Below are 25,456 nucleotides of genomic sequence, written 5' to 3'. Positions count from 1 at the left end.
GACTAGATCAACAGAAATCTCTTCTGTGGGGGATACAGCTGTTTATAACCCGACACAAAACACTGGAACCTGAATCCTGCCTGTCTGGAAATTTTGCAGAGAAACAGGATCTCTAAGAACTACCATCATGAAACCAGTATGAGGAATACTGACATTTAAATCAAGGTTGTTGGTTGGATTCTTCATAGCTTTCCCCTTTGTGCAGTCATTACTGCCCATGTGCAGCGCACGAGGAGTCTTTTCTCCCAGCACTTGCTATTTGCTCCCTACAAGTACAAATGACTTCACAAGGTGGAAGGTAGCAGAAAAAAAATTAGGTTCTCTGAAAGCTCTGACACGATGAAAAAAGTGAGAAACTGAGGTAAGTGAGAAGCAAGACAGAGCTGGCTAGTTTGCAAGATTATTTGCATTAGTTGTTTTTGTTATAAAAAATGAAATGACGGGATAAGATTCTGAGCCCATCCCCACTGGATACAACTGTGGAATTACCATTTGATGCTAATTCTCACCATCGTTAAGAGACAACGGAATCTAAAACCTTGTATTTTGAGATCTACAGGCTACAACAGATGAATCTGTGAAAGAGTAAATGCTTTTCTTACTAAGATACTTGGCAGAGGTTGTTGACATGCCTTTACCTCTAGAGGAAAGTCTCCATTTGAACACTGGCTTTGAAGTCTGAAGCTAATCAGTATACATGTAATATATTCCCTTCCTTCAATTCTTCAACAGGTGAGATTCGCAAAATTTTCATTAAAATATTTGTTAGTATTTCAAATGATGGCTACGTCTTTTTTTTTGGTGCTCAGCCAACAGGCAGGCCTTTGAAATATCACTGATTTCATTAAAAAGCTCTCCTTCTGAGACTGCCTTTAAGCAGCGAAGACATGCAAACCCCCTACCTATCTTTTGCACTCTCTGCTTAAAAGATGCAGATGCATCTGCTTAGAAGATGCAGATGAACCGCATCCTCTTGCCTGGCACAGAGTATAGCCGTCTTCTCAGCAAGATGTCACACACATCTGAAATTCTCTTTCTCCCTCTCCTCTCCTCTTCTCCCTTGCTGCACACTGGCAACTCAGCACCCATGGGAACAGACTCCCTCTGGGCTGTGGCAAGGAGCAGCTGGGGTCTGCCCATGCTCCCCCAGCATACTTGCCTGCTTGCTTTCCCTTCTGAGACAGCACTTGCTTCTCTTCAGCTTCGTGGCCTTCCCAGAAAACGTGAGTTTTCTCTCGCCGTGGCACCACCTGCCATTTAGGAAGGCTATTAGGAACACTCAAGCCAACACTTTGTAGAATCAGGAAAAAAGTTCACAAGGCTGGAGACGAACTTTGATGTGGTTTTGCCCCTTGCCTAGCATAATACAGCCCCAATCCATGTCTGCAGCTTTTAAGTGCTAAAGGCAGAGGGCAAGTAATAAAGTGAAGCCAATCCACTGCCCTAAATCAATCAGAAGAAGGTTTTCTCTGCCAACATAAAAAGAGACTGTTCTGAAAAAGAAATCTTTGTTTTAACATAGATTGATTCCTTAGCAACACCCAATCCTGTCAAAGCTATTCTGTTGATGGGGTTTAGTCCTGCTTCAATTCCATACAGACACTAAACAAATGAAAAAAACCCCAACATTTAGTCTGATCTAAAAACTAATGCTTAACGTTTCAAACATTTTCATGATTCTTGCTTTTATTTCCTCATTTGCATCTATATTTCTAGTCAGCATATGTTAGTAGAGATGTTCTACTAACAGTTAAAGCTGCTATAGCAGGTATAGGGTATACTACACAGGATGACTGCAAGCAAAGCAAAATTTTCCTACTTTCATCAAGTTGGAGTTTTTTTAACTCTTGGAGAAAAGCGCATTGAAGTTCATGCTAAATAGGGGTATAAAAATGCAAAAAGATATACTGGCAGCAATCATAAATGATGCCAAGCAGTAATGAGACTCTTGTTCTGGTGCTCAGCTGTGTTCAGTCTACTCCGAACTTCTCAGATTTTTCAGTATCCGTGCAAAACATTCTGTTGTGCCTGCTCTGCTGTGGCAAAAGAGTAAAATTCTTGTGAATCTGTGACATGAGGTAGGATAGCAAAGTGCTGGTAATCCATGCTCACTGGTAGGAAACCTGCCACTAGAGGTAAACCTACCAATCACCAAATCCAGTTTGGTGAACTGATCAAACAAAATTTACCAATCCAATAGAGCAGAAGGAATAGTCTATTTCCTTAATTTATTGTAACTTGTACTTTATTTTAATGCCTTGTACAATTTCATAGTACTTTTAGTAACTATAGTGAATTGTATGATATAAAACCCCCAAATATGAAGTCTGGTATTACCTCTAACAGATCCTGGAGGGTTGTGAGAGACACCAGGTTATTCCCAGGGAGGAACGGCACAGCAATCTGTGTTCCCATTACCCCACCACCCCTGCGCTGACACGAAGCTACAGCAGAATCCTGTAGTATCTCACAATCCTGAAGTGACATTTAAGTAGAGGAATACAAAGATTTTAAGATTAATTTACAAGCAGCAGTAGACTGTTCTACTTACAAACCACATTTATTCAAACATATCTTGTGCCTCACATTCTGCTTTTCCACTTAAAGAGCCCAATTCTGTGAATAGTAGCAGCCACATGAGCTGAGGGTTTTTGACTTCAGCATAGGAAAGTGAGCACCACTGAGCTTTTCTTAAACAAGCAGACAATACGTTGTGCCCCAGAAGAACCAAAAGAAATACTGTTTAAAGTTAACTGGGGAGGAGGGAGCACCCACTCCCACAGACCTGAGGTCCAGCTCTGGATGCAGAACCCCATTGACTGCATTTGCACACAAGCACTGACTGCCAGCGCACACCCCAAGTTTGCGTTGCAAATCAGGTAGCTGGATACCGCCACATTTTAGTCTAAAGATGCTGTACTTCTACAGATTTTCTCTTTCTTCTATTTTAACTACTTTTTGAGATTGCTAAATCTCTTCAGATTGCTCCGAAAGCAGCAGAAATTATTAACAGTAACTAATTTATGATGAAATGGACTTATCATGCTAACTACTGATAATTTTTTTAAGCTTTAATTGTTCAAATTTGATACAGCTCTTTAAGAATCCTATCCAATGTGCTTTCACAATTCTCAATGGATAGTATTTATCTGACTTATTTACTAATTACTTCCAAATTACAAGTGTCCCTCAGGTCTGAATCATTTCTGATGAAAGAATGAGCAGACTTACGTAGTTTTATACCATGAGGGAAGAGAAATTAAAGGAAAAGAATTTGTATGGCTCAGATGAAGCAGATGGGAACCTTGATTATTCTTTAAAGTGTTTTCTAACTTTATCACCACATGGAGGTAACAATTTATTTCTGCTAAACCTTCCACGCCATCGCCATGCCAAGGTCTCCGTTTAGTTTTTTTTAGTAAACGGAGATAATCATTAAAAGCTATGGCAAAAGCAGTATTCCAGACTGCAGATACTGTAAATGTCACTGTCTCCATAAAGAAACCGAGTGTGAACACGCACATGAAGAATAATCACGTATCTTCAAGCCACTTAAATAGAACATGCCCAAGGGCACGCTGTAGAGCCCCTGTTTCCGTCAGTGGGTAACGTATATAGTTTCCTTTCCAGGAGTTGGAGAATCCAAGTTTATGTGAATTCTAATATATCACTTTTCTGCCAAACACACTGCTGTAAGAAACAGGCACATTGGTGTCTTTAGTTTAAAATCAGTTTCACTCAGCTTGGGCGTCAGAGAATCGGGGAAAAAATAGACTTTTAGTACACAACATTTGCTTTCTAAAGGCACTGTCTTTCTTGGAAAATGTAACATTGTTAATATAATACATACTTTATGTACTCTATGTACTGTCTCTACAGCTACTACTTCTCTAGCATTTCGGCCAGTGACTGATGAATCCAGACTACAGTCGTGTGTTTCCTCCAGCATCACCATGTCACTGTAACCACCTCTTGATTTCCAAAACCTCAGGAGAAGTAGCATCCCTATTCTGAACCATCTCCAAGACCTATGAACCAGTCACTGCTGCTGCAAGTCTTGACCCAATCTGTCTTTTTCTTGATGACACTTCTATTCAGCATGCCTGTTTCCAAGTCACTTGACATTTTCCCCAAGTATTTCTCATACATTGGACTTGCAATTTTCTTCTTTTGTAACCTCACTTCAGATGGATAGAAAATGAGGGGAACCTTTTGCTTAAAAAGGTATTGCATTTCAAAGAACAAAAATGTAACTGTTTTGTTTAGCGAATCTGAATGAAAAACTCAATTTCGGTTTGTATCCCAAAACCACAGTGGAACTGATGTGGTATCAAATATTACTTTCTGAGAAACAGGCAGTGGGGAAATGAGTAACTCTTGTTGCTCTCCTGTTACTGACCACAATTCTGCTTTATAGCCGATTCCAAACAATTCGGGCGCGGGGGGCAGGGGGGGATGGAAATCACGTATAAAGAGGCTGACTTTAATCCAATGGTAAGGAAGACTTCATACTCTACCACATATATTTACCGGGTGCATTCTGCACTTACAATACAGTTTTGAGTCACAAAACTCCAGCAGTGTCCTTCTAACAGCTTTATTGTCTTTGCACAGCTGGCTGTTAATGTTTCTGCCTCATTTACTTAAAATGTTAAAAGTGAGTAAATAAGGAAATAATACCAGGGATTTAATGGGGGGTATTTTAATTATTTTAAAGTGTCATACCTTTTAACTATTCTTTAGAAAATAAGTAAGCAAATTCAGAAACAGGGTTAAAGTGGCACTATCAAAAAGCAAACTACTGTAGAAAGAGGCCTTTACTTTGTTGCGCTTCTTTCTTGAGCTGGATCAGATATCTATCTTAGCCATGCTGAATTTCTCAGCAGTCAAGGCTATGAATTACTATTGGCTGCTTGACTGATTAGACATGGTACTGGTATGCCTGAGACCTTCCAAACACAGCAGGGGTTATTGCAGCAGTAGACAATACTATAATATCGCAGTATTACAGGCTGTGCAGTTTTCTGTCCCTTCTCTCAGCTTGTGCAATGAGTTTATGAGACTCCTTGGAACTTTCACCTGCAAGCACAGGATGGAGTAGCACCAGTAGTAACTCGAAGTTTCGCAGCTCTGCAGTCTGAAGAGCGCAGACACGCTATTTCTAGAAATGCCAAGAAGATAAAAATTCATTGAGGTGATCTCCTCCATGGGGGCCCTGCTTACTGAAGAAATCGTTCAGAGAGTCTCTATGCAGAGCACTACATGCCATGCAGCGATGCTTGAGCTAGCTCAGGAATCAAAAGATGCATCCTCATATCTATGTATTTTGCTTTGCATTTTCTCTTGGATGGCTGTGGTTTTGGTGCTATCACCACCTGAAGAATCCTCAGGGCACTTTCAACTGTGACTCGTTATTGTTTTAAAAAAACAAAGAGTCTCTGTGTCCCATAGGACAAAAGCAAAGTTCCACATATACAGCATGCTCTAGCTGTGCCCTTATTTATCTCACGACGACCTTGCAAGAGCAACTTATATTCCAGTGACTGCAAGGCTTAATTATTTTAATTCCGTGGTCCAGGAGTTTTCAGCGGGGTTTCTCTACCGCTTGCAGCTTTTGCAGACTGTAGCAGTATATCTGATCACTGGTTTAAGTAGCTGTGATCACATTACACCCACCCCGCGCTCTTCTCATTGGCTGCCTATATAGTGGCAGATTGATTTTTAGCTGGCTCTGTTGGTCTTTTTAGTGTTCCTAATAATAAAATGCCTGAGCAAATAGAAAACCTTCTGACAGGTATTTTATGCAGACACCCTTTTTCAGGAATTAACCCATGATAATCTACTATATCTTGACAGACAATTGTATGTTTGGTGTGGGATGTGCTAGGCAAGAAGCAGTAACCTCCCTCTGCTACAGATGCTAGAGCCAGTACACATGCTAGGGCCAGTACAGATGGCAAACAGGACAAAGCCTGTGCCTTGCACAGACGTGGAGCATCTCCTGGCCTCATGAGATGCAGAGCTCAGGAGGCCTGAAAGAGAGTCCTACCAAACAGCGGTCAACAGCACCCTGTCTCTTCCAGGAGCAGCATCTCCTGGCTTCTGCCGAGTCTTTCCTGGTGCTTTTAAACTTGAGCCCCGGAAGGAAAAATACAGTTGAGCATCGACTTCAAACACTCTCAGCCCCTGCCTCGGGGTGAGGGCTCATTCCAGCCTGACATCTGTTCCAGCCCTGCTGGCTCGTCTATGAAGTGACTCAGTCAGATTAATTCAGTGTCTTTAAATACAGTGTATTTAGAGACCTTTTTGCTCATTTGGCTCCATCTAACAATAGCATGTATCTGCAATGGCACACTTCGGTCTTCACATCATTCAGAAAACAGCACCCAGAGCAGAGGACAGGGCTGGTGCACAACCAGGTCTCACTCCTATACAGAATTAAGTCACAGCTAAGGTGCCCCTAACTTGAAAAATAAAACACATTTCCAAGCCCACAAACATTTCCTCTGTATTTTCTAATGCCTATCTGAAATTTTGCAATTTTGGCAGCTAGACATTTCAGGCTACAGGTGTTTTGACACAATGAAGAGCAGCTCAAGAGCACACATAGAGAACACTGATCCCAGTCTTAGGCTATTGCCACCTTCATGGCTTTCCACAGCAGGAGATGCCACTAGGGAAACCCTGAATTACAAGATGGCCATCAACCAGAAACATTTTTCGCCTGGAGGTGAGAGTATAACTAGGCCAACAGAAACTCTCTCTTCTACCAAGCAGAGAGGGAAAAGCTGTATTAAACAGCGAACTCTCAAACCAGATACTCCAAAAAGCTCTCCAGTGATAGTCAGGTGGGAGTAGCACTCCAGTATGACTCCTTCTCCAGTGGATATAGGGCTAATGCTTCTGCCTTACCACATATGCCTATACACAGCCACGCACAATTTGGCTCCAACCTATACTGCTTTGAATTTATCCTTTAAAAAAAAAAAAAAGTAAAATAAATAGCAAAAATACAATCAGCCTGAACAAGAAATAGCAGTGACCAATTACAATGGAATGAATATCAACTATGCAGAAATATTTCTAATGGAGAGATTAGCTTTCTATAACAAACTCCGGTTTTAACCTTCATAACTTCAACAAAGTAAAACCCAGTCACATGAAATTTCACAGTCATGGTCTTGTGCCAAGGAAAGCTTCTCTGGAAACTTTGAGGTAGATCGGCCAAGGCATCTTGGAGATACGAGAGTTCCAGAGAAGTGAGGTGTTCTACATTTCTTGGACTGTTTCCTAATTTTTTTTGGCTCACCATAACTTAAAAATGGTTGGCTTAGACATTCCAAATTTGCTTGGCTACTACTGGTGCCTTTGACTAGTGGCAGGCTATTTTATTACTAAATGTGGGTTTGTGCAAATTCTGAGCGCTGCAGTTGTTAACACCACATGTTGGCTTCCATATACCATAGGCAAGCCAGCCTGGCCCACTGCAGGCTCCTCAATCACCTCATCAACTGTGCTCAGGAGGCAGCACCAAAGCTCAGGACCCTTCCCTCAGGTCCAACTGGGTGTAAGAACTTGGCTGGACTTTACAGTGTCCGTAGGGGAGCTACATTTCATCAGGCTGAAGAGAAATGGTCCCAGGGTGCTTCCAAGCCTTGCCAGTACCAAAGTGCCTCTCTTGGAAAGGTAAGCACACCCCAAGCAGAGATGGTTTCCTCCCCAGACTTCTTGTCATCCTCCTACTATTCCTTCAATCCATACTTAGCCTTGCTTTCTGATGTGCCCAAAAAAGTTTCCCAGGGAATACCTGCTTAACTCCCAAGTACCCTCTCCTCCATGGATTACTGATCCAATCTATTGTCCATGTCCATTTCCACGGTGATTGCAAACTCTGTGCTGGGGTCTGGGTGCTTCTACTGCAGCTTATTCCCTCTCTCTGCTCCACTCCCTTGGTCTCCAAGGCCCTCTTCTAGCCTGGGAGCCTCGTACACATAGACACAACATATACCTCATTAGACTTCTGGGCAGGAAAACCCAGGGGGAAGATTGCAGCCGTCAAGAAGCAAATTTCCTCTGAGCAAACTAAAAGCTTTGATGAACCCTGGAAAGACTGTGGGTAAGGAATTCGATGCTGGTGGGGACTGCTCTGTTCACAAGCTTGATTTTGATAACGGATACTATGACAACCTCATGTATCTCTTGACACAGTCTTCAGCATGGTCAACTACTTTATACAATTCTCCTTAATCTCTGATATTTCCTTTGACAATGACTATCACCTGCCAAGCTGCCAGGAAAACAAGCAGTGCACAGCTGATCAGTGGTGTAAAACATTAGGCCATTAAAAACACCTCTCAGTGAAGTATGTTTCTACATAGAAAGTGCCTCGGTTGCGGAGACCTACTCTTTTTGAGATGCACACATGCATGACTCCCATTCACAGGAGCTATGCGAGTGCATCCAAAGCAGAATAGGCTTGAAAGCGTCTACATTTACCAAACACTGATCCCACACAGAAGTGCCTTTTAAGAATGACACATCCTTTGACCTACTGCATCTTACTTTTGCTCTTCAGAAACAAAAGACTTTACAACGACCATGTCACCTACATTTAAAAAACAAAAATGGCGATAGGAGCACAAAAAAAATTCTTACCCAACTGCATATTCATCAGAGCTCTTTCATTTGTACTGCCTTCATATGTGTGTTCTGTCACCTTTTAAATGCAGATAATCTACCTCAGAGGTTTGCTCTTCTCAGGAGAGACCACGCAAAGCTCAGCCAAGTTTTGGAAAACACACAGCTCTGTGCTGGCTCAGCACAAACCTGCGGAACGCCAAGGAAAGCTGCCGGAGGACTTCTCGCAGCCTCCCGCGGAGCTCCTGCCTCCACTGCCCTTTGGGAAGGGGTGCTACCCCGCTCCATCTCGCTGGCCACCGCATGAGCTAATGAAAAGAGCATGAGGAGGATCTGCATGCACTTTCCTCCCCCTCTCAATCCACAGAGGGCCAGTCACAGTCTGACCCTAACTTAACACTCGGGCTGTAAACTTACTTAACACTTGTAGCAGAATTTATTTTTTTCAAACATACTGATGGCAGCATATGGCCCATCGACAGGTTTATTATTATAAGACACTTTTTCCACCAGGTTATAGTCTTTTTTATAAACATATGTTTCAGCACATAATAAAACCCCTAAGAACTGTTTCTGAAACATAATCACTATGCAGGCACAGAAACTACTTTTCAAGGTTTGTCAAGATAATGAAAGAAACAATCTTTTAAGGGACTTCCCGTTTTCTAAATGTCTTCTTCTAAATGTCTTTTAAATCTAAGCATACCAAGAGTTATGCATGTTAAACAAAACCAAAAATAAAAAAAAAAAGGAAAAGTGAGTTCTCTTTGTTAATGCCACATTATTCTCCATTTTGTCAAAGCAATCATTTTTATACTTAGTAAAACTTTTCCTTCCGCTAAGTAGACCTTTTAACTATGCTTTAAATCAGAACATGTGTTTTATGGGTGAATGATAAGCTTCTGAAAAAAAGGCAGCATATTATAAAGAAAATGTCAACACCACACTGCTACAGTCATGCGAACTCATCAGTGTAAAACCACCCTTGATATTCTGTGCCCTTCAGCTGTGCTAATAAAAGGTCTGTGTGGGGAGTCAAGGTAGTTAGATTGCGCCCTTGCATCCATCTGCAAGACTATATCCAAGTTAAATGTCTAAAAACATGTCACTGCTTGATTTTCCTATAAACCACACTGGTGTTCTTAAGAAATAAGGCTTGTTGTCTATGTAGCTATAATGCAATTTCTATGCTAGCACCACAACCTTTAGGAAAAAAAAAAAAAAAATCACATAGTGTACACTGCTTTCTTCAAAAAATTCCAGCACTCCTCTTATTCTTAATGCTTCCTCTGTAATGCCTCCTGATGTATTTAGCCCAAGCAGGCTTTGTTTTAAAACCAGCTTCTTCAATACATCAAAATATGACCCAACTCCTGTATGTTTGCTAGGAGCTTTGTTTCCTACCACCCAAGTTTATTGTCTCCTGTTGAAAGGAGCCTGCAGCTGGAATACAAACTAGTGCTCAATAGGGGTCTAGATCCAAAGCCCACTTAAAGGCAGTACAAGACTTTTCACTGATTTTATGGGACTAGGTATCAGACCTGTAGTTCACTGAACACACTAGACACCTTCCAGACTGTATGATACAATACATTAAATACTCCGTAACCGCTAGAAAAGAATTTTGCGACCACTTTGAACATTTCATTGGTATTTAGGGTATTTTGGGGGAGAAAGAGCACTTCTGGTTGTCCGTGTCCCCCTCCCCCCCTACAATGACTCCCCACAAAACATAGCTGTTTTAAGACACTGGAAAAAATAATCAGTCACCAGCAGATTTGAAGCTTAAAGAAAAAAAAAAAATCCCTAATTTTATCACAGGCATACTGTTATAATTGGCATGCGTGAGCTCGCATTCAAAGAAAACTCATTTGTTAAAATTAATCACTGACTTCTCAGCCAATTTGTCAGTAACTACTATCAAGTCTGGACATGATTAGCTTCACTGGGAGATACAGGGTGCCCTCTATAACGCTTCCACAGGATGAAATCCTAAACCCCGTGAAGCCTTTGAACATTTTGCAAGCAACTTACTCCCATGGAGCCAGGGCCTCATGGATGCTGCTGTAGGCTCTACTTTTTTTTTTCTGCTTTTACAGATTAAGCCTTTCTAGGAGAGACAGGCCAACAGCTCCGACAATAAAACGTGCTCTTTCTCCACCAGCAGACAGAGCATGATGAGCAATCAAGGGTCCCTATGCTGTGTTTGGAAACACTTAACTGGCAGGATCGGTTTGAGGCTAAGATGAGGCGTGATGTGCTTGTTAGCCACTCTAACGAGTCTTTCGACAAGGGGGCTGGCTCTGCTCATCTAATTGCAGTGGCTGCTCCTATGATGTGGAAGCCCGTCTATTAGAAAGCACATTTCACAGGTGACTAAACAGCCATCAGATGGTAACAGCTTTCATTTGTTAGTGACCTCCGTTCCCCGCCACAGTATAAGGGTGAACGGCCCAATACCCCGTTACCAGTCCAGAGCCAAACACCTCCTGGTCTGTGTGGTGAATTATAAAATATCTACAACATTTTTCAGATTTGCAATGCATTGTGTTGAAACGGCACTTTGACCTAGCATCTTCTTATCTAGGAATCAGCCTCAGAAAAGAATGTCAAATTCTGCACTACTCGGTTATGCAAAGACTGAGGGCATTTTGGACCATGACTGTAGAGCACATCGCCACATTTTTATACCCAGAAGGTATGTACTTAGGTCCCTGTCCCTCAAACAGAACACCATGGGCAGTAGAGACAGGATGAGGGCCTTTGCTGAGGGACAGACATGACAGTGACCAGCCCAAAAGCAGTCCTTCCAGTGATGGACTGAAAGGCAAATCCACTACCAAAATTAAATACAGAACTTGGCATTGCAGAGCTACTTTAAGCTGAGGATCCTATAAAGATCCCTCATCAAATTTTGACATCCTCCAGACCTTTGGCTCCATCAATGACATAATGGATTCACAAAGTTGCAGAACAAATCACCCCATCTCACTAAGTCCTCCACATCTGGTGGGCTACATATCTTCCGCCCAGACAGATACGTATCACAAGGGAAGAAGAAACCTTCCTTTCCACAGTTAACAGCCATTTGGTTCACATGATTTTGCATTCCGTCCCCAGAGAGCACTCGCAGTCGTTTCACAACTCTAGATATAAAACACCCTAATCTCGGATAGTATTTATACAATTTAATACAATAAACAGTGGATTGTACAAAACCTGCGGTGAATCCTACTCCGATGACAATTGCAGAGCTATGCAATGAATAACATTTACTTTTCATTTACATTTAGATTTCTGAAGTGCCACCTTCCAGAAAGCACAATGTGATGGCAAACACAACCAGCCGTAGGGTCACGTCTCCAACGAAACGTAACAGCAACCCAGACCACCACATCTCAGAGCCCAGCTCTGCTCCACTTCCCCAGCTCCCACCCAACCTCCGGCCATCTTCAGCAACGTGGAAGATTTGGTCTCTCCAAAGTGACCGGTGTCGAAGGGGGCTTTGAAGTCCTGTAGACCAACAGGCTCTGTCAGAGCATCTGTCAGGAGCAAGTTCCCAAGGTCAAGGACCCTCATCAAGAACACTGGCAACAGCTCCCTGACATTTAACCCTTCAAGCATTTATCCTTCTGGAAAAACCCGAGCTCAGAAAAACGCCTACAAGAAATACAATGATTCTGGCATCGTTTGCCCTCAAGGCCAACTACTGAAGCACTTTTTTTCTAGTCTATGTAAAATTTTCAGACCAAATAAAAATAAATCTGAACTTCTTTACAAAATCGCTTTTCCCAGAAGTGTTACTGATCAAGAAAATCAGTTTTCTATAGTTGCACTGTTAAAAAAGACTGGATCTAAAATACAAAATGTTCATAAAACCAATAACAAATACCAGGTCTTTTACATCATTCTCAGGTATAATATGGTAGTTGCAGTCAGCTTTTCATAGGATCTTGCACCCTAAGTATGACACCATGACTTCTACAGGAGGAAGGTGGCATTTATTATGGAATTAATGTACGTGATTAAGCACACAAAGAAGGGTTTGCTGTATCTGAACCCTTTATTGTAAATTCTTTGTGGCACAGATTTCATCCCATGCCACTACTTTTACCTTCTTAAAATCTTTTTCAAGACATACAATGTCACTGGAAGAAATACTATTAACTTCAGTAATCATTTAAAAACTTTCAGAAAAAAATAATTGCAACTTACCCACTTGTGTCATGGTTTGGCGGGTACCTCAGTATGAATGATAGAGTTTTAAGGAAGATCAAAACACATTACCATAGGATGGCACGCAGAACAATTGCTCTGAATTACTACCAGCAAAATCACAACGCAACTGCTTCTAGTTATGCAAACTGGAAACGTAGTGGCACGACTGCAAATGAGAGCCTAAAAAGTGCAAAGTTCAGGGAAAAGCCATGCATGCAGCTGCTCCAAAAATAACCATGGTCAGATAAAAGTCTGAAAGTAATTATTTGGGCTGAATATTGTACACAGACCACTGCACTAAGCTTCTATAATTAAACAAGACAAAAGTTCAGATGGTGCCTAATAAACCATTTACTACATTAATTATATTCAAGTGTAGCAGTCTAATGCTTGGTAATAACTAACAACAAGGGGAATAATTTAAAGAAAAGTATCTGATGTTGTCAATTTCTTTCTTTTTCCTTCATTAGTACCAATGTTACTAGCCAGCCTTTCTAACACACTTCAAACGCGTGAAAGGGATACTGCATAGTGCCAGGAAGAGCTATTCGAGGGTTGTAAACCTTCACTCTGAGGAAGCCAACAGTCTTACTCGACAAAAATGATTTCTGCACTACAAAAGTAGCAGCAAAGCCAGATATTCCAATCCTTGAATCAAGTCCCTATGCCTTTGTTCCAAAGTTACGGCGTCACAGGGGTGCCCAGTTTTTTTGTAGCAGCAACAGCATCTCAACAGACCTTCGCAGATCAACAGATTTCCTGCTGACCCTATTCCCTGGATTTGCCTTCGCACCAATCACACAGCATTGGTATACAGCTGCAATTTTAATAGTATTTGCAGGAATTTCTTATCAAGATAATTAATATTAGAGAGGTATTTAATATATTTTGGCTTCTTTTAATGCCATCAGTAGCTAAACACATGCAAAAGGAGCCAACACCATATGCCCAATTACTCCTCTGTAGACTGCCAGCCAATCGCTTAGCAAATACAGAGAAGTTCCCAAAACACAATCTGAAAATTACTGCAGAGAAATTTGCATACAATTTCTGATGGACCAGTAGCATTCCAACAACTTATGTAAAATCCAGCATGCTCCACTAGTATACGCAGTAACTAACACACACAGCATCAATTCACAATGTAATCATTAGGATGCTACCAACAGGATGCTGTTTTATCTCATTTCACTTATCTGAAACAGAAAAAAACCCCAGATTCTGTAGGATTACAATTATTTTCTATTTTACTTTCTTAATTTTAAATCAGGAAATGGTATCCCCAGGTTTTATTTATGCGCAACTCTATGTTTAATCTAAGAGGGTATATAACAATCATTCTGCAGATTTCAAAGAAGGACAGAGATAAGGTGAACATATAACATTATCCATAATGTCCTTCCACTGGGACGTTTACATATGCAATCCTAACATCCCTTTAAGCTCATTTTATAAAGTTTTTATAACACTTTCCCTATTGTTTAGCCTTTCTTTTCCTTTCCTCAGCAGAAAACACATCACAAAACACAGATGGAGAGGTCTGCAACTTCGCAACAAACCTCTAACGTTTCATATACATCCTCCAACTCTGACTGCGCAGGGTGGACAATGCTGGGAAATCCTGTCCTCTGCCCAGATGAACCGCAGAAGAAAAAGACTTCTCTGACTACCACATCACGAGTTGTGGAGGTCCTAAACTCCTTCACAGAAGACTTCTGCCTACAAATAGTTCAAAGTCTTCACTTACAAGATGTCAAATCCAGCACTTTCCCAGCAAACAGCAAGTGGAGCTCTGCCTGCTTCAGCAGAGGTGTCTGCCAAGACGCTCCTTTGTTGTCAGCTGCAGAATCAGTGCCGAATATCCCTGGGTTTGAATACACAGGCAGGACCTCACCTCCAGACCCTTTATCACAGCTTCTCATCCAGCAACAAATAGCACATCTTTTCCCAACAGTGCAGCTTTTGGTCTTAGCAAGACACACAGAAAACCAGTAGGTAACCCCCGCAGGATTTCTAGTCAAACAGTACTTTAGTCGGAAAGCGCCTATGAAGGAAAAACACCTCTAAACTATACTTTGAATTTAAAATAGTAACCCAAAAACCTGTTTAAAAAAACAACCTGCAAGAGCTTAATCTTTAAATGGAAAAAATGCAGTCATTCTTTCCCCATATCCAAAAGCCCCACACTATCAAAACCAGCTGAATTACTTTTGCATGAGTTTTCCAAACAAGAAAAGATCTATACATATATATGTATTAAAATTACCTGGATGCAGACGCCACTCCTGGAAAGTTTCATCGCAAAGGGTTAAAGTTCAGAAAGTTTACGAGACTGAAAAAGGAAAATCAGGTTGAAAAACGAGCAAAAACCTTAACCTTGAGGTTTGCTGCTGCCTCCTGCCTACCACTTAACATTTCTCTCCGCACGAAGAAATGAGATGACTAAATCTTACTCCAACAGTTATCAACTAAATTACTTGAACGAGTAACCTAATCAAAATTCTTTCTAGTACCAACGGAAACACATTACCATGACAGAATAAACTACAAACGGTAGTTAGTATTAGAGATAATGTTCCTGATAAAATACATAAACAGACCACAAAAGTCATCTACACTGCTTATTAGAGGTAAATTTGCAGACACCTTTTTTTTTTTTCTTTGAGAATATCGATTTCTATATGCTAATACGACCGCCTAACTCTTTATAAGCGCAATCTGCAAAAGCAAATATAGAACTAATAGAATAGCCTTGAAAAGCAACCACAAAAAAAGGGTCTCATTTAAATTCCTGGAAAGCACTGCTTCTCTAAACATATCTATTCAAGCCCTCTCGAGCAGGCGAACCCTACTAAAAACACACCCTGCACGCCTGAAAACTGTGAAGCCAAGAAGCCACTAAGCTATATGCCACTGAGAATCCATATGGCTTCACGTATAGGATTTGCCTTCCACCAAACGCTGCACAGTAAGAAACCCACACCCTCACCCCCCCCCCCCCAAAAAAAAAAAATATATATATGAAAGTGCTTTCCACCCGGGGGTGCCCCCACATACCTCCGGGGTGCTCAGGGCTCACCGGGCTGCCTGCCCCCCGAGGTGCAGCAACCGGGCCGGCGTGGGTTTCTCCGCCTGGCCGCTTCCCACGCGGTGCCTCTCCCCCCGCATGGTGGTGGCCGCCTCACGCACAAAGCGCGGGCAGACGACGGATCCGAGCCGGAGAAGAGGAGGAGGAGGAGGAGGAGGAAGGAGGAGGAGGAGGAGGAGGAGGCGGGAAAGCGGGCGGCACCCCCGGCTCCCGCCGGATCGCAGCGGTACCACAGCCGGGAGGTGACACCGGGCAGCGGGCGGCTCGCAGCGGCGCGGCCCCCCCCGCCTCACACACTCCCCCTCACACACACATACTCCCCTCACACACAGACATCCCCTCACACACACACCCCCCCCCTCAACGGTTGCCGCCACACGGCCGAGCAGCCCCCTCCCGGGATGAGGGGACGCCCCCCCCCCCCCCATACACACCCCCCCCCCCCCGTTACCTCACGGGCGGAGCCGGGCGTTGAGGGGCGGCGGTGAGGGCGGGAAGCTGCGCTGGCTGCCGGGCGGAGGGAACCGGGGTCGGGGGGTTCTGTGGCGGAGCGGCCATGCCGAGGGCTGCCCCCGGGGGCCGTGTAGCGCTGTCCCGGCTCATTGTTCGGGGAAGGGGAGAGGAGGGCGGGGAGGCCCCGGCGGGAGGGGCGGGAGCTGCGGAGGGAGGGAGGGAGGGAGGCGGCAAGCAGCGCTGCGTCTTTTTGGGGGGGGAGACGGGGATCTTCCCCCGCGCCGGCCGGGGACAGGGGGACGGATGGGGGGGGGGCTGCACCTTCGGAGGTCTGTGCTGGAGAAGTTCAAAGCGGGGGGGGGGGGGCGGCAGCTGCCGAGGACGGGAAGCACCTCCGGGGGGGGGGGGGGGGGGGGTCGTCTCCGGTACCACCGAGCTCTGGCACCGGGAGCCCGGCCGGGCAAGGGAGGGTCTCCTCGGCCTGTGGCCGGTCAGGAAAGTTGAAAGGACTGTCCTTCACTCGGCCCTCCCCCGTGAGCCCCGCGGAGTGGGGGGGGAGAGTGGGATTCCTGCACCCACGCGGCGTGGAAACGCCGCAGCCGGCTTTGGCTCTTTAAGATTAGGCTCCGTTAATTAAGGAAATATTTTAAGCTTAAAGGTCTCCTGAGAAGAAACACATTATCTCGCTCGTAAAGCGGGTGGAAAAACAATGCGGTACAGGGCTGTTAGATCGGCGAGCACAAAGGGAAGGAGAGATCAAATAGATGCTGAAGGAGCGACGGTAAATACCGATCGCCCCTGTCGTGCTGCCAGCGCCTATCCAGCGGCACAGAGAGCGAAATGTTTGCGGTGCGGTCGTTGCTCTCCTTTCTCAGCTTGCTGAAGAGCTAAAAATACCTTAAAGCGTGTTTTACTGTCTTTGTTCGGACTGAATGGCAGTTTACTTTGCAAATAGTCTAAGTAAGTCTGCGCGTACAAGTGATCAGTGCAATGATAGATAACCTTTATTGTGCTGAATCTATGCCCCAAGTTAAGCGGCTGTGTAAATGCATCCGAGACCTTCGCTTCTTTGTGCTTCTCTGTGTTTATAAGGTGTAAGGTGATCGGAGCACCGTGCCTGCAAAAGGCATGCCTTCAAAGCCACGAAACGAGCGTGGAAATCAAAACAATTAGTACTGAAGTAAAAAAGGTGCGGTTTGCTAAGTTAAGAGGTGACATCACAAGGATGTGGAAGACAAAACACAATCAAGAATAGGTTGACGGTTTAAAAAAATATGATTGTTGAAATAACACTCCCTGCCAAAAGCAAATAATGATTGCAAACCCCAGGGAAGTTCATCCACTTACTTATTCCATTTAAATAAGTTGCTCTGCAATAATTGCTTTGCAATTCATGAACAAAAATAACATTTTTTTTCCCCTCGGCCTAGGACATTGTGAAAACAAATTTCAAACCTAGAACTAATTTCTTCAAAAATATAAAAATCCTCATTTATCAATGTGATCTGATGTGATACAAATGCGTTGTCTTACATACATGTGATAAAGGCAACCAAAATGCTATTGAAAGGGACTGCGATATAGATACATCCACAGATTGGTTCTGTGGGCACACTGCTGCTTGAGGGATAGTCCCGTATAGCATTCATTCAAAAATCTAAATTTATAAGCATAATTAGCAATTAAGGTATGCATATTTTCCCATTAATTTTTTTGCCCAGGCTTGCTGCATCTGTGTATAAAATGATGTGCTGGCTCATACAATAAACCATAAGCACATGTTTTAAGAAGCAGAGTGAAAGGTAGACAGTGCTTACTCAATTTTTTAATTTATTTAATTAATTTCAAAGTAGGACTCTAAATTTGTAGAACTCTACAGACTTCTCCATCTGTTACTATTTTAAAATGTGCTGTTCTTTAGTAGGCTCATTTTTAATATACCAGTGAAATAGAATTTCAATTTGGAGTAGAATGTAAATGAATAGCATAAATTAAGTGAATATTACAGGGAAGCCGGTAGCACTAAGATACTCTACATGGGAACCTGAGATAGTTTAAACACAATATCAGGAGAGCTTGTCGCCTGAAGTCTTCACTGTCTTTCAGCAAAAGACTTCCAGAATGGGCAGTTGGATTGGTGACAAATAATGCTGGTTGAGCACAATTTTTATTGACTGCAGTGGGAGTCGTCCCTACACATCTAAATGTAAAATTTATCTGCAGAAGGCAGGTGGAGTTAGTCTGCAATCCAATAAGGTTTGTGTCTGCCTTTGACATTCTGCTTTTGGCTTAGACTCTGAACTCCAAAATGGAAGACCTCTGCCTCCTGTACTTCTGACCATTAGCCTGATTCTGTCTTCAATTTCAGTGGTGTAATAATGAAAAGCTTCCCTGGAAACCAGGAAAGTGAATTGGGATAAGGTCTGCGGGATCAGCATCAGGCCCCCATGCTGTCGGAGGAGCCCGGGGAAGGGTTTGAGATCAGAGGACAAAGTAATTGCTGGCAAGTCCAGAACAGTAAAGAATTTACTTTCACGCATTCACAGCTTGAAGAATTTGTCTTTTATATAAATTGCTAACAATAGGGTAAAGTTACACAGTTGCTGTTGCTTTGTTATTGAGTTTGACGACTGGTATAGGCGCATCTATCACTTTGTTTTGTTACAGTGTTAGAGCAGTGCATATAAATAAAGGGGATAAATAACCTAATTTACTATGAGCAAGAGTCACAGTATATTAAAAACTGTGACACAGAGAAAGCTTTCACCTCTCCTGGAAAAAGTTATATAACAGATCTTTGTAGTCATCATTTAAACTGGCAGGGTACAGTACACAAAGATCCTTAAACCCCGGGCACAAACTCATTCAACCTTTTCAAAATATATCCTTGGCTCATACGGCTCCACTGATGTAAAAGAGAATTTTTCCATTGACTTTACCAAAGCTGAGTTTCACCCAAGTGATTGCAGTTTTATTTCAGAACTTTTCTGGTTTCTAACAAAAGAGGTGCCCTTAAGGTTACGTGAGTGAGTAACCCCTGGCTACCTGCAGGTCGCGTATCTCCCACTTCTCACAATTCCCCCAAGATCGTTCTCTGCCATTAGTCCTGGAGGGGATGCCTTAGGTGGATTACTGCTCTCTTTCTGCAAACCCTCAACCACCGTGGGGTGCGCGCCATCCCTGTTTGGGGCAGGGAAGGAAGGAGCAGGCTTCAGCCTGTTCCCTATCTCCCAGCTCTTCGGCAGCACTGCCTCTGGGTAAGGCTCCTCCGGCCGGGCATTCCCGTCCTGCTGCACCCAGAGGGACCTACAGTCGTCACACGCCATGTTTCTCGTTAGTGCTGACCTGCCTTTTGTTTCTGATCATCAAGCAGGTTTTTAATAAGCTGCAGATACTGTTGTTGGCTTCTGCGCGCCTCAGATGCATTTTGGTGTTGCAGTTCAGATGCGGATGTGGATTTAGGATGGGAGCCTACAGAGCTCAATTAACAGCTCTCCCTTAGGAGAGAGAGTGGCCTGGTTTCTTTTTTCTCATATCATCTCGTGGCAGGTGATTGGTAGAATTGCCTCCTCTCCAAAGCAAGCTGTTTATTTGTCCTTCAGAAACATCCTGATGAAATCCTCCCTGACTCAGTGGTGAGGTGGTTTAGTTTCGGGTTTGGCTGGGCTTGCAGGGCTTGTCGCATCCTGGCTGAGGGGTACTGGTGCGTGTACAATGTTTTTTGAGGAACTCCTTTTGTTTGCACAGAACAGACAGGGAAAAAAAGAAGGGGAGGGTGTTTGCCAGCGTGGCATAGATCATCTCTGGAAGAAATGTGTTATCCTGTTGCAGGTGTGTCTGAAGAGCCAGCCCAGTTGCACGCTAGTGTTCGTTGTGTCTCAGCAAGGACACAGTAGGAGATGGAATGGGAGGGAATTTGGAGCCTGCCACCAAGTATAAGCTGCACCATCTCTAAAGCAGCCCTGGTACTCAAAACAATTTCTTTCTAGTTTCCTCTCCCCTTGAGGAAAACTGCTAACTTACTGCTGACTTGACCTGTATTAATAATTCTTATCCTTCAGTGCTGGCTCAGATGTGGACGCTGGTAAGCAGTCACAGCCTATTCTTTGCTTTCCTCTCCCTCCTACTTGCCTTAGGAAGGAAGCACGGACTTCCCTGTCCACAGCATGGACTTTCAACCAGAGCAGGGTCACCTGTCCGTTTACTCCCTTGCACATGCAAAGCCACTCAGGCTGAGTCACGTCCCACCTGGGAGCTTCTCATCAAGAGCCAGATTCCTAAGAAACAGTAAAGAGCTGAAATGAAAAGACAAAGGTGCCCAAGCTATCTTCAGCTTGGATTTTTCTGCCAATTGCCTTATTACTGCAGAAGTCATCCCCAAGCTTTGAAAAAGGTGAACTTCAGCTGCATCTGTAAAACAAATGAGTAACAGGGTGGGGACTTCAACGTGAGCAGGGCAGGGAGCTCCCTTCTGTCTCCTCCGGTGCTCAGTCCCACCGACCTCAGTTAATGTCCTCCAGCCAGTGTTTTCATAGCACTGCACAAACATTATAGGCAGTCACACAATTAAAGTCAAAAACGTTGTAAATCTCTGTCCTTCACGTTAACGAGATTGCAAAGCCTTCACAAGCAAAAGACTGTAGCATCCTAAGGACATGGGCAGTAAAACGTTCCTAAAGGCTGGTTGCTTTGATGAACTCCAATGATGCTCTCATCTACTTTTCTGCTGAAGCTCTGGAAGTTTCTGTCCATTCCCCCCCCCCCCCCCCCCATTATTTATTACCATTAGCAGCACTCATTGGGTGCTATGTGCCTGGACTCCTTGTCAACTTCCTTTCAATGGAAGTTGAGGATGCTAAGGTAATTTGCAGCCTTTAGGCAATTTTTATTAAAAATCAGTCAGTGCAAAACTTCACTGGAATTCAAAACCTGGATATTTTGTATACGTAAATAAACGTCTAGAGATAGATGAGTTTTGGAGCAAATTTTATACACAAAATTACTTAGAATTAATCTCTGCCTGCACTCTGGGCGGCTGTGATTTATGGAGGCATTATTGATGAGCTGCAGTGGGCTGGCTCTTTGGTTAAAAAGGTTAACTGAAATAAACATGTTTTTATGTAGAGGGTTTTCAAAAAAAAAAAAATGTGCTGCATCTGCTGAATCATCAAGACAGGAGAATGGAGAAAAAAATTAGTTTTGGAGCGACAGTTTTCTCAATGTACAGTGGGGTACTTTTTTTCCAAAGAAGAAATGCCTATTTGCCGGGATGGCATTATCAGCGGGAGGCAAATACATATTCACTCCCTGAAACCCTTGCAGGCAGAGAGCCCTTTCTGCCCAGCCTGCCCGCTGCAGCTCATACCCGCTCAGAGGCAGCCCGACCTGTGCAGAGAGGGGCCAGGGCAGCATGCAAGGCCAGAATTAATCATTTCAGGCCAGGCAGCACGCAGGGTCGCAGCAAGTCGTGCGCCTGCATGGACGAGGAGAGATCTCTTCTGTTTTGCTTCCCCTTCTCTGACCTCCTGCTGACCACTGCGGAGGTTTGATTTAGGGCCCCTGAACCTGAAGGGATCTAGAAGATCCTTCAGGCTGTCCTGATCACCCCGGCCAGCCTCCACCTTCATCCATTAAGGGTTTATCGTATGTAACTGAAAGGTCCAGAAAAAGTGCTCCTATACCATTTGATTGAAAAGCTCTCAAAAATTCATCCTCAGTGCCCGCTCCCACTCCAAGCATCCCTCCTAGTGTCGTCTGGACACTAAACACGGGCGCTTGCTGCTCAAGGGCAATGGGCAACGTTCCCGCAGGCAGAGAAGTGTCTCTCGAATCGGGCGCAATCGAAGGCAGGATTCATAGCCTGAAGTGGGACTGTGGCTTTGCAGAAGTCACGTACACTGGTTTCACCTGGTTAGGAACCAGCGATGAAAGTTACTTTTCTGACAGGAATTACTTTATACGTTAAAAATGGGTCATTGTTTTCTTGTTGATTTAAAATGCAAGGGAGCTTTCCCAGGAGTGGCTTGGTTGCTGGTTATTCATTGCTCCAGCACTAGTTATTGCTAGTACATTGTTTCATGAAACTTTGTAGCTGGACTGGGAAATGCTGCCTTGCTTTCTGCTGTACATCGCCTAAAAAACCCCCCATGACTCGATCTCCGCTGCAGGGGAGTGCAGATGGATCAGTGTAGCAAAGCCGTTCTCATCATGTGTACTTTGCAAATGCTTTAAGACAAATAAAGAAATATGAACAGTGCTGTGGTTTAATGGCTATTTGCATACATACAGGCTATGTATCATATTTTGAATATGCAAATACATTTCTTTAAGACAACTAAAAACACAATTAAAGTACAGGGGGTTTAGCCAATTACTGTCACAAAGCGAGTCAGCAATTTTTACCCTCCACTGTTAATAGGAAGAGTTGGCAAAACCTGTTCCTATCTTGCTTTGGTATTTTCAGATCAGAACTTTACAGTGCAAACATTACCCGGTTTGTTTAAATAATAAAGGCAGGACTTCTGACGTTAATCTGGGAAAACAACTTTTAGGCTGGTTGCTTTTGTGTTCCCCACCTTTTTGGAGACACAGAAGATACTGTACAACTTTATTCTACTTTGCAAGGCTCTTGAATGTGTTGCAGTTACATCTGCAAAGAAGTTAAATATGTTGCTGAAATTGGTTAAATAGAAGCTATTATATGAAAAATGGGAAAGTAAATAGAGGCATACAAGAAAAGCTGTGTTTTGAAATGGTGTCACTTTTCTGCAAGGAATAGGCATTGAAAAGACAACTTTAATTAAAGTCTTTATTTTCCAGCACATTTCACAGTTTAAAGATAGTAAACAGTAAGCAGTGTTTCCCACTTGGTGATAAAATTTACTCTTTCCCTGAAAAAAATAATTAAGACCATTTTGTGCAGGGAACATTCTGCTCCTGTATATAGCAGAGGGTATAAAGGGGAGCAGGATTGTCCTGTCATCAGGAGGTAGGTGGCATTTGGGTACCTGTCACCACAGCTGTAAGCACATGTCCCTTTTCCCGATTCTGTTGCCCCACCTGAAGTTGCCCCAGTCCCTGTCTCACCCAGGTCTTCCTGCGCAGAAGTGAACTTTACTGTTTCTCAGTTTTCTGTGCTCTTGTTGAAGGAAATGGATGCTTTTCTCTCTCTTCCCCCCTCCCTGCCCTCTGAACCTGCCCCTTTTATCTTCCAAACTTTTCTGCAGCTTTCTTGCTGTGCCAGTATCCTTCTCAAATTTGCAGTTTGCCCCAAGACAGAAATCTCTCTGTTTATGGCAAGGGGTGGGAAAAAGTGTTAAAATCTTATTGAAAAAGTTGGAGGCCAATGTTTGAGAAGCATTGTTTTATTTTTCCTGTTGTTTATAAGGAAATGGCTCAGGTGGAGGCAGTTATGGTTCCAGTGTATAGGGCAGCTTCCATCTCCCAAACATTTATTTTAGCCACACCGGAAAGGTGGCAGAGAGTTGGGAAAAGGGAATTAATGTTAGCCTTGGCTGGAAAATAGAGTTCTGGTTTGAAAAAAAGAGAAGAAAAGAAAAGGAAAATGTCAAGACTTTGTTCTTCATTGAAGTGAAACAGAAGCCTTTTGAATAAGTTCAAGGGAAAACACTCTTCCAGAAGAGTCAGCCATCGGCGTACTTCTCTGAGATGTAGAAGATTTCAGGTGTATGTTCTTACTCTTCCTCACTAGGAGCAGACACTTGAAACCCATATCCCAGTTGGACACCCCGTGGCTTCTGGCTTGCCGCTAGTAAATGCTTCTCTTTCCCTTTGGATTTTGAACAAGAGTCTTGAACTGCGAATGGAAATTTCACTGAAACTAATGTGTTTCTATTTTCATTAAATTGTAATTTTCTGGCAAAAATAACAGTTTGAAAAATTGTTGGCAAGATCCACCAAGCATACAAAGCTCTCAGAATAGAGGGGATGCTAAAGACAAATATTTGGGTCCAAACTCTGCTCTCAGCTTCAGTGGCAAAATATGGGTGCAGCTGAGGGCAACGTGCCCTTTGATTTGCCAGGGAAGTAAAGCATTTCTCCAAACAACTGAATTGAATATTGTGTCCCTTTTAGTACAGTGACGATTACACAACACTGTTTATTCTCCGTTTTTTTTCATCTCATCCATCATTCACAGCTCAGATTTCTACAGTGATTTCACCAAGTCAGTTTACTGTACAATGCAAAATGAAAGTCAAGTTAATTTCGCGCTCTACCCACCTCAGTCTGATTAACGCAAATTAAATTTTGTGCTAATAAGACTGAGCGTGTGACCATAATTGGAAAGACTTGAGTTCCTCTGACTGCAGGGAAAGTGCTGTTTTTCCCCACATCACGAAAACATTTGAATCATAACATCTGGGAAATTTGCAACAAACAATGCTATCAATTTGGGGCCTCCATATAAAGTTTATTCTGTTTCTTGTCAGGGTTCATGAATACTTATCTATATCAAATTGCAGCCCTTGGAACTTTTGGCTCATCTGCCCACCAGAGGAAGACTAAAGGAGCAATGACACACACCTAATAAGGGGGAACTGCTGAACATCTGTGTTTCTCCATTACATGGAAATCCTCTTGGGCTAATAACTGGCTGCTATACCTTAAATAACTGGACAATTATTTGAGTCTGTTACCAAAGTCTGAACAGGTCAAGTCAGTGGGAAGTGTTGCTAAGGTTGGGATCATTCACCAGCCATTTGGAGAAAGAGGAAAAAATTCTGGAAGTGAGAGCTGAAAGACTGTCTAGAAGGGAAGGCAAGGCAAGGCAAGGCAAGGCTTTGATCTAAAGATAAAGAAAGCTTCAGAATGATAAGGAAAGAGTATGGTGAACGTGAGTTTGAGTTTATAGTCCTATTCCATTTAGATCTATATATTTTTTGTATTTGCTGAAGCAAAGAGTGACTGTTTTCCTCAACTCCAGCAATGCCCTCTTGTTCCAACTGTCACCTGGTCCCAGAGGAAGAAGGTCATAAACACAAAGTAGAACTACAGCAGGGAGAGTTTGGGAAAAGGGTGACTCTAAGTTCTGGGACTATG

General features: G+C 43.2%; 1 protein-coding gene across 4 annotated transcripts in view; it reads right to left on the bottom strand.

Moving 5' to 3' along the window:
• The window catches only part of ST6GAL2 (ST6 beta-galactoside alpha-2,6-sialyltransferase 2), a 173,423-nt gene that overhangs the window by 35,006 nt on the left and 112,961 nt on the right, over positions 1-25,456 (bottom strand). Inside the window, exons 1-2 of one of the 4 annotated variants that reach the window (XM_029998890.1) lie at positions 15,913-16,306; positions 15,122-15,187 (exon numbers count right to left, since the gene is read on the bottom strand). The exons of 1 other annotated variant lie outside the window; for it this stretch is intronic. In XM_029998890.1, the coding sequence (XP_029854750.1) occupies positions 15,122-15,154 (33 nt within the window). In that variant the 5' untranslated portion in view covers positions 15,155-15,187; positions 15,913-16,306. Of the gene's footprint in view, positions 1-15,121; positions 15,188-15,912; positions 16,307-16,394; positions 16,537-25,456 lie in introns of those variants that run through there. 2 more of the 4 variants (XM_029998894.1, XM_029998891.1) reach the window with 2 other exon arrangements.

The sequence above is a fragment of the Aquila chrysaetos genome, chromosome 23, assembly GCF_900496995.4.
Source record: "Aquila chrysaetos chrysaetos chromosome 23, bAquChr1.4, whole genome shotgun sequence".
NCBI lineage: Eukaryota > Metazoa > Chordata > Aves > Accipitriformes > Accipitridae > Aquila > Aquila chrysaetos.
Note: the sequence above shows the minus strand (reverse complement) of the source record. Positions and strands in the feature narration are given on the sequence as shown.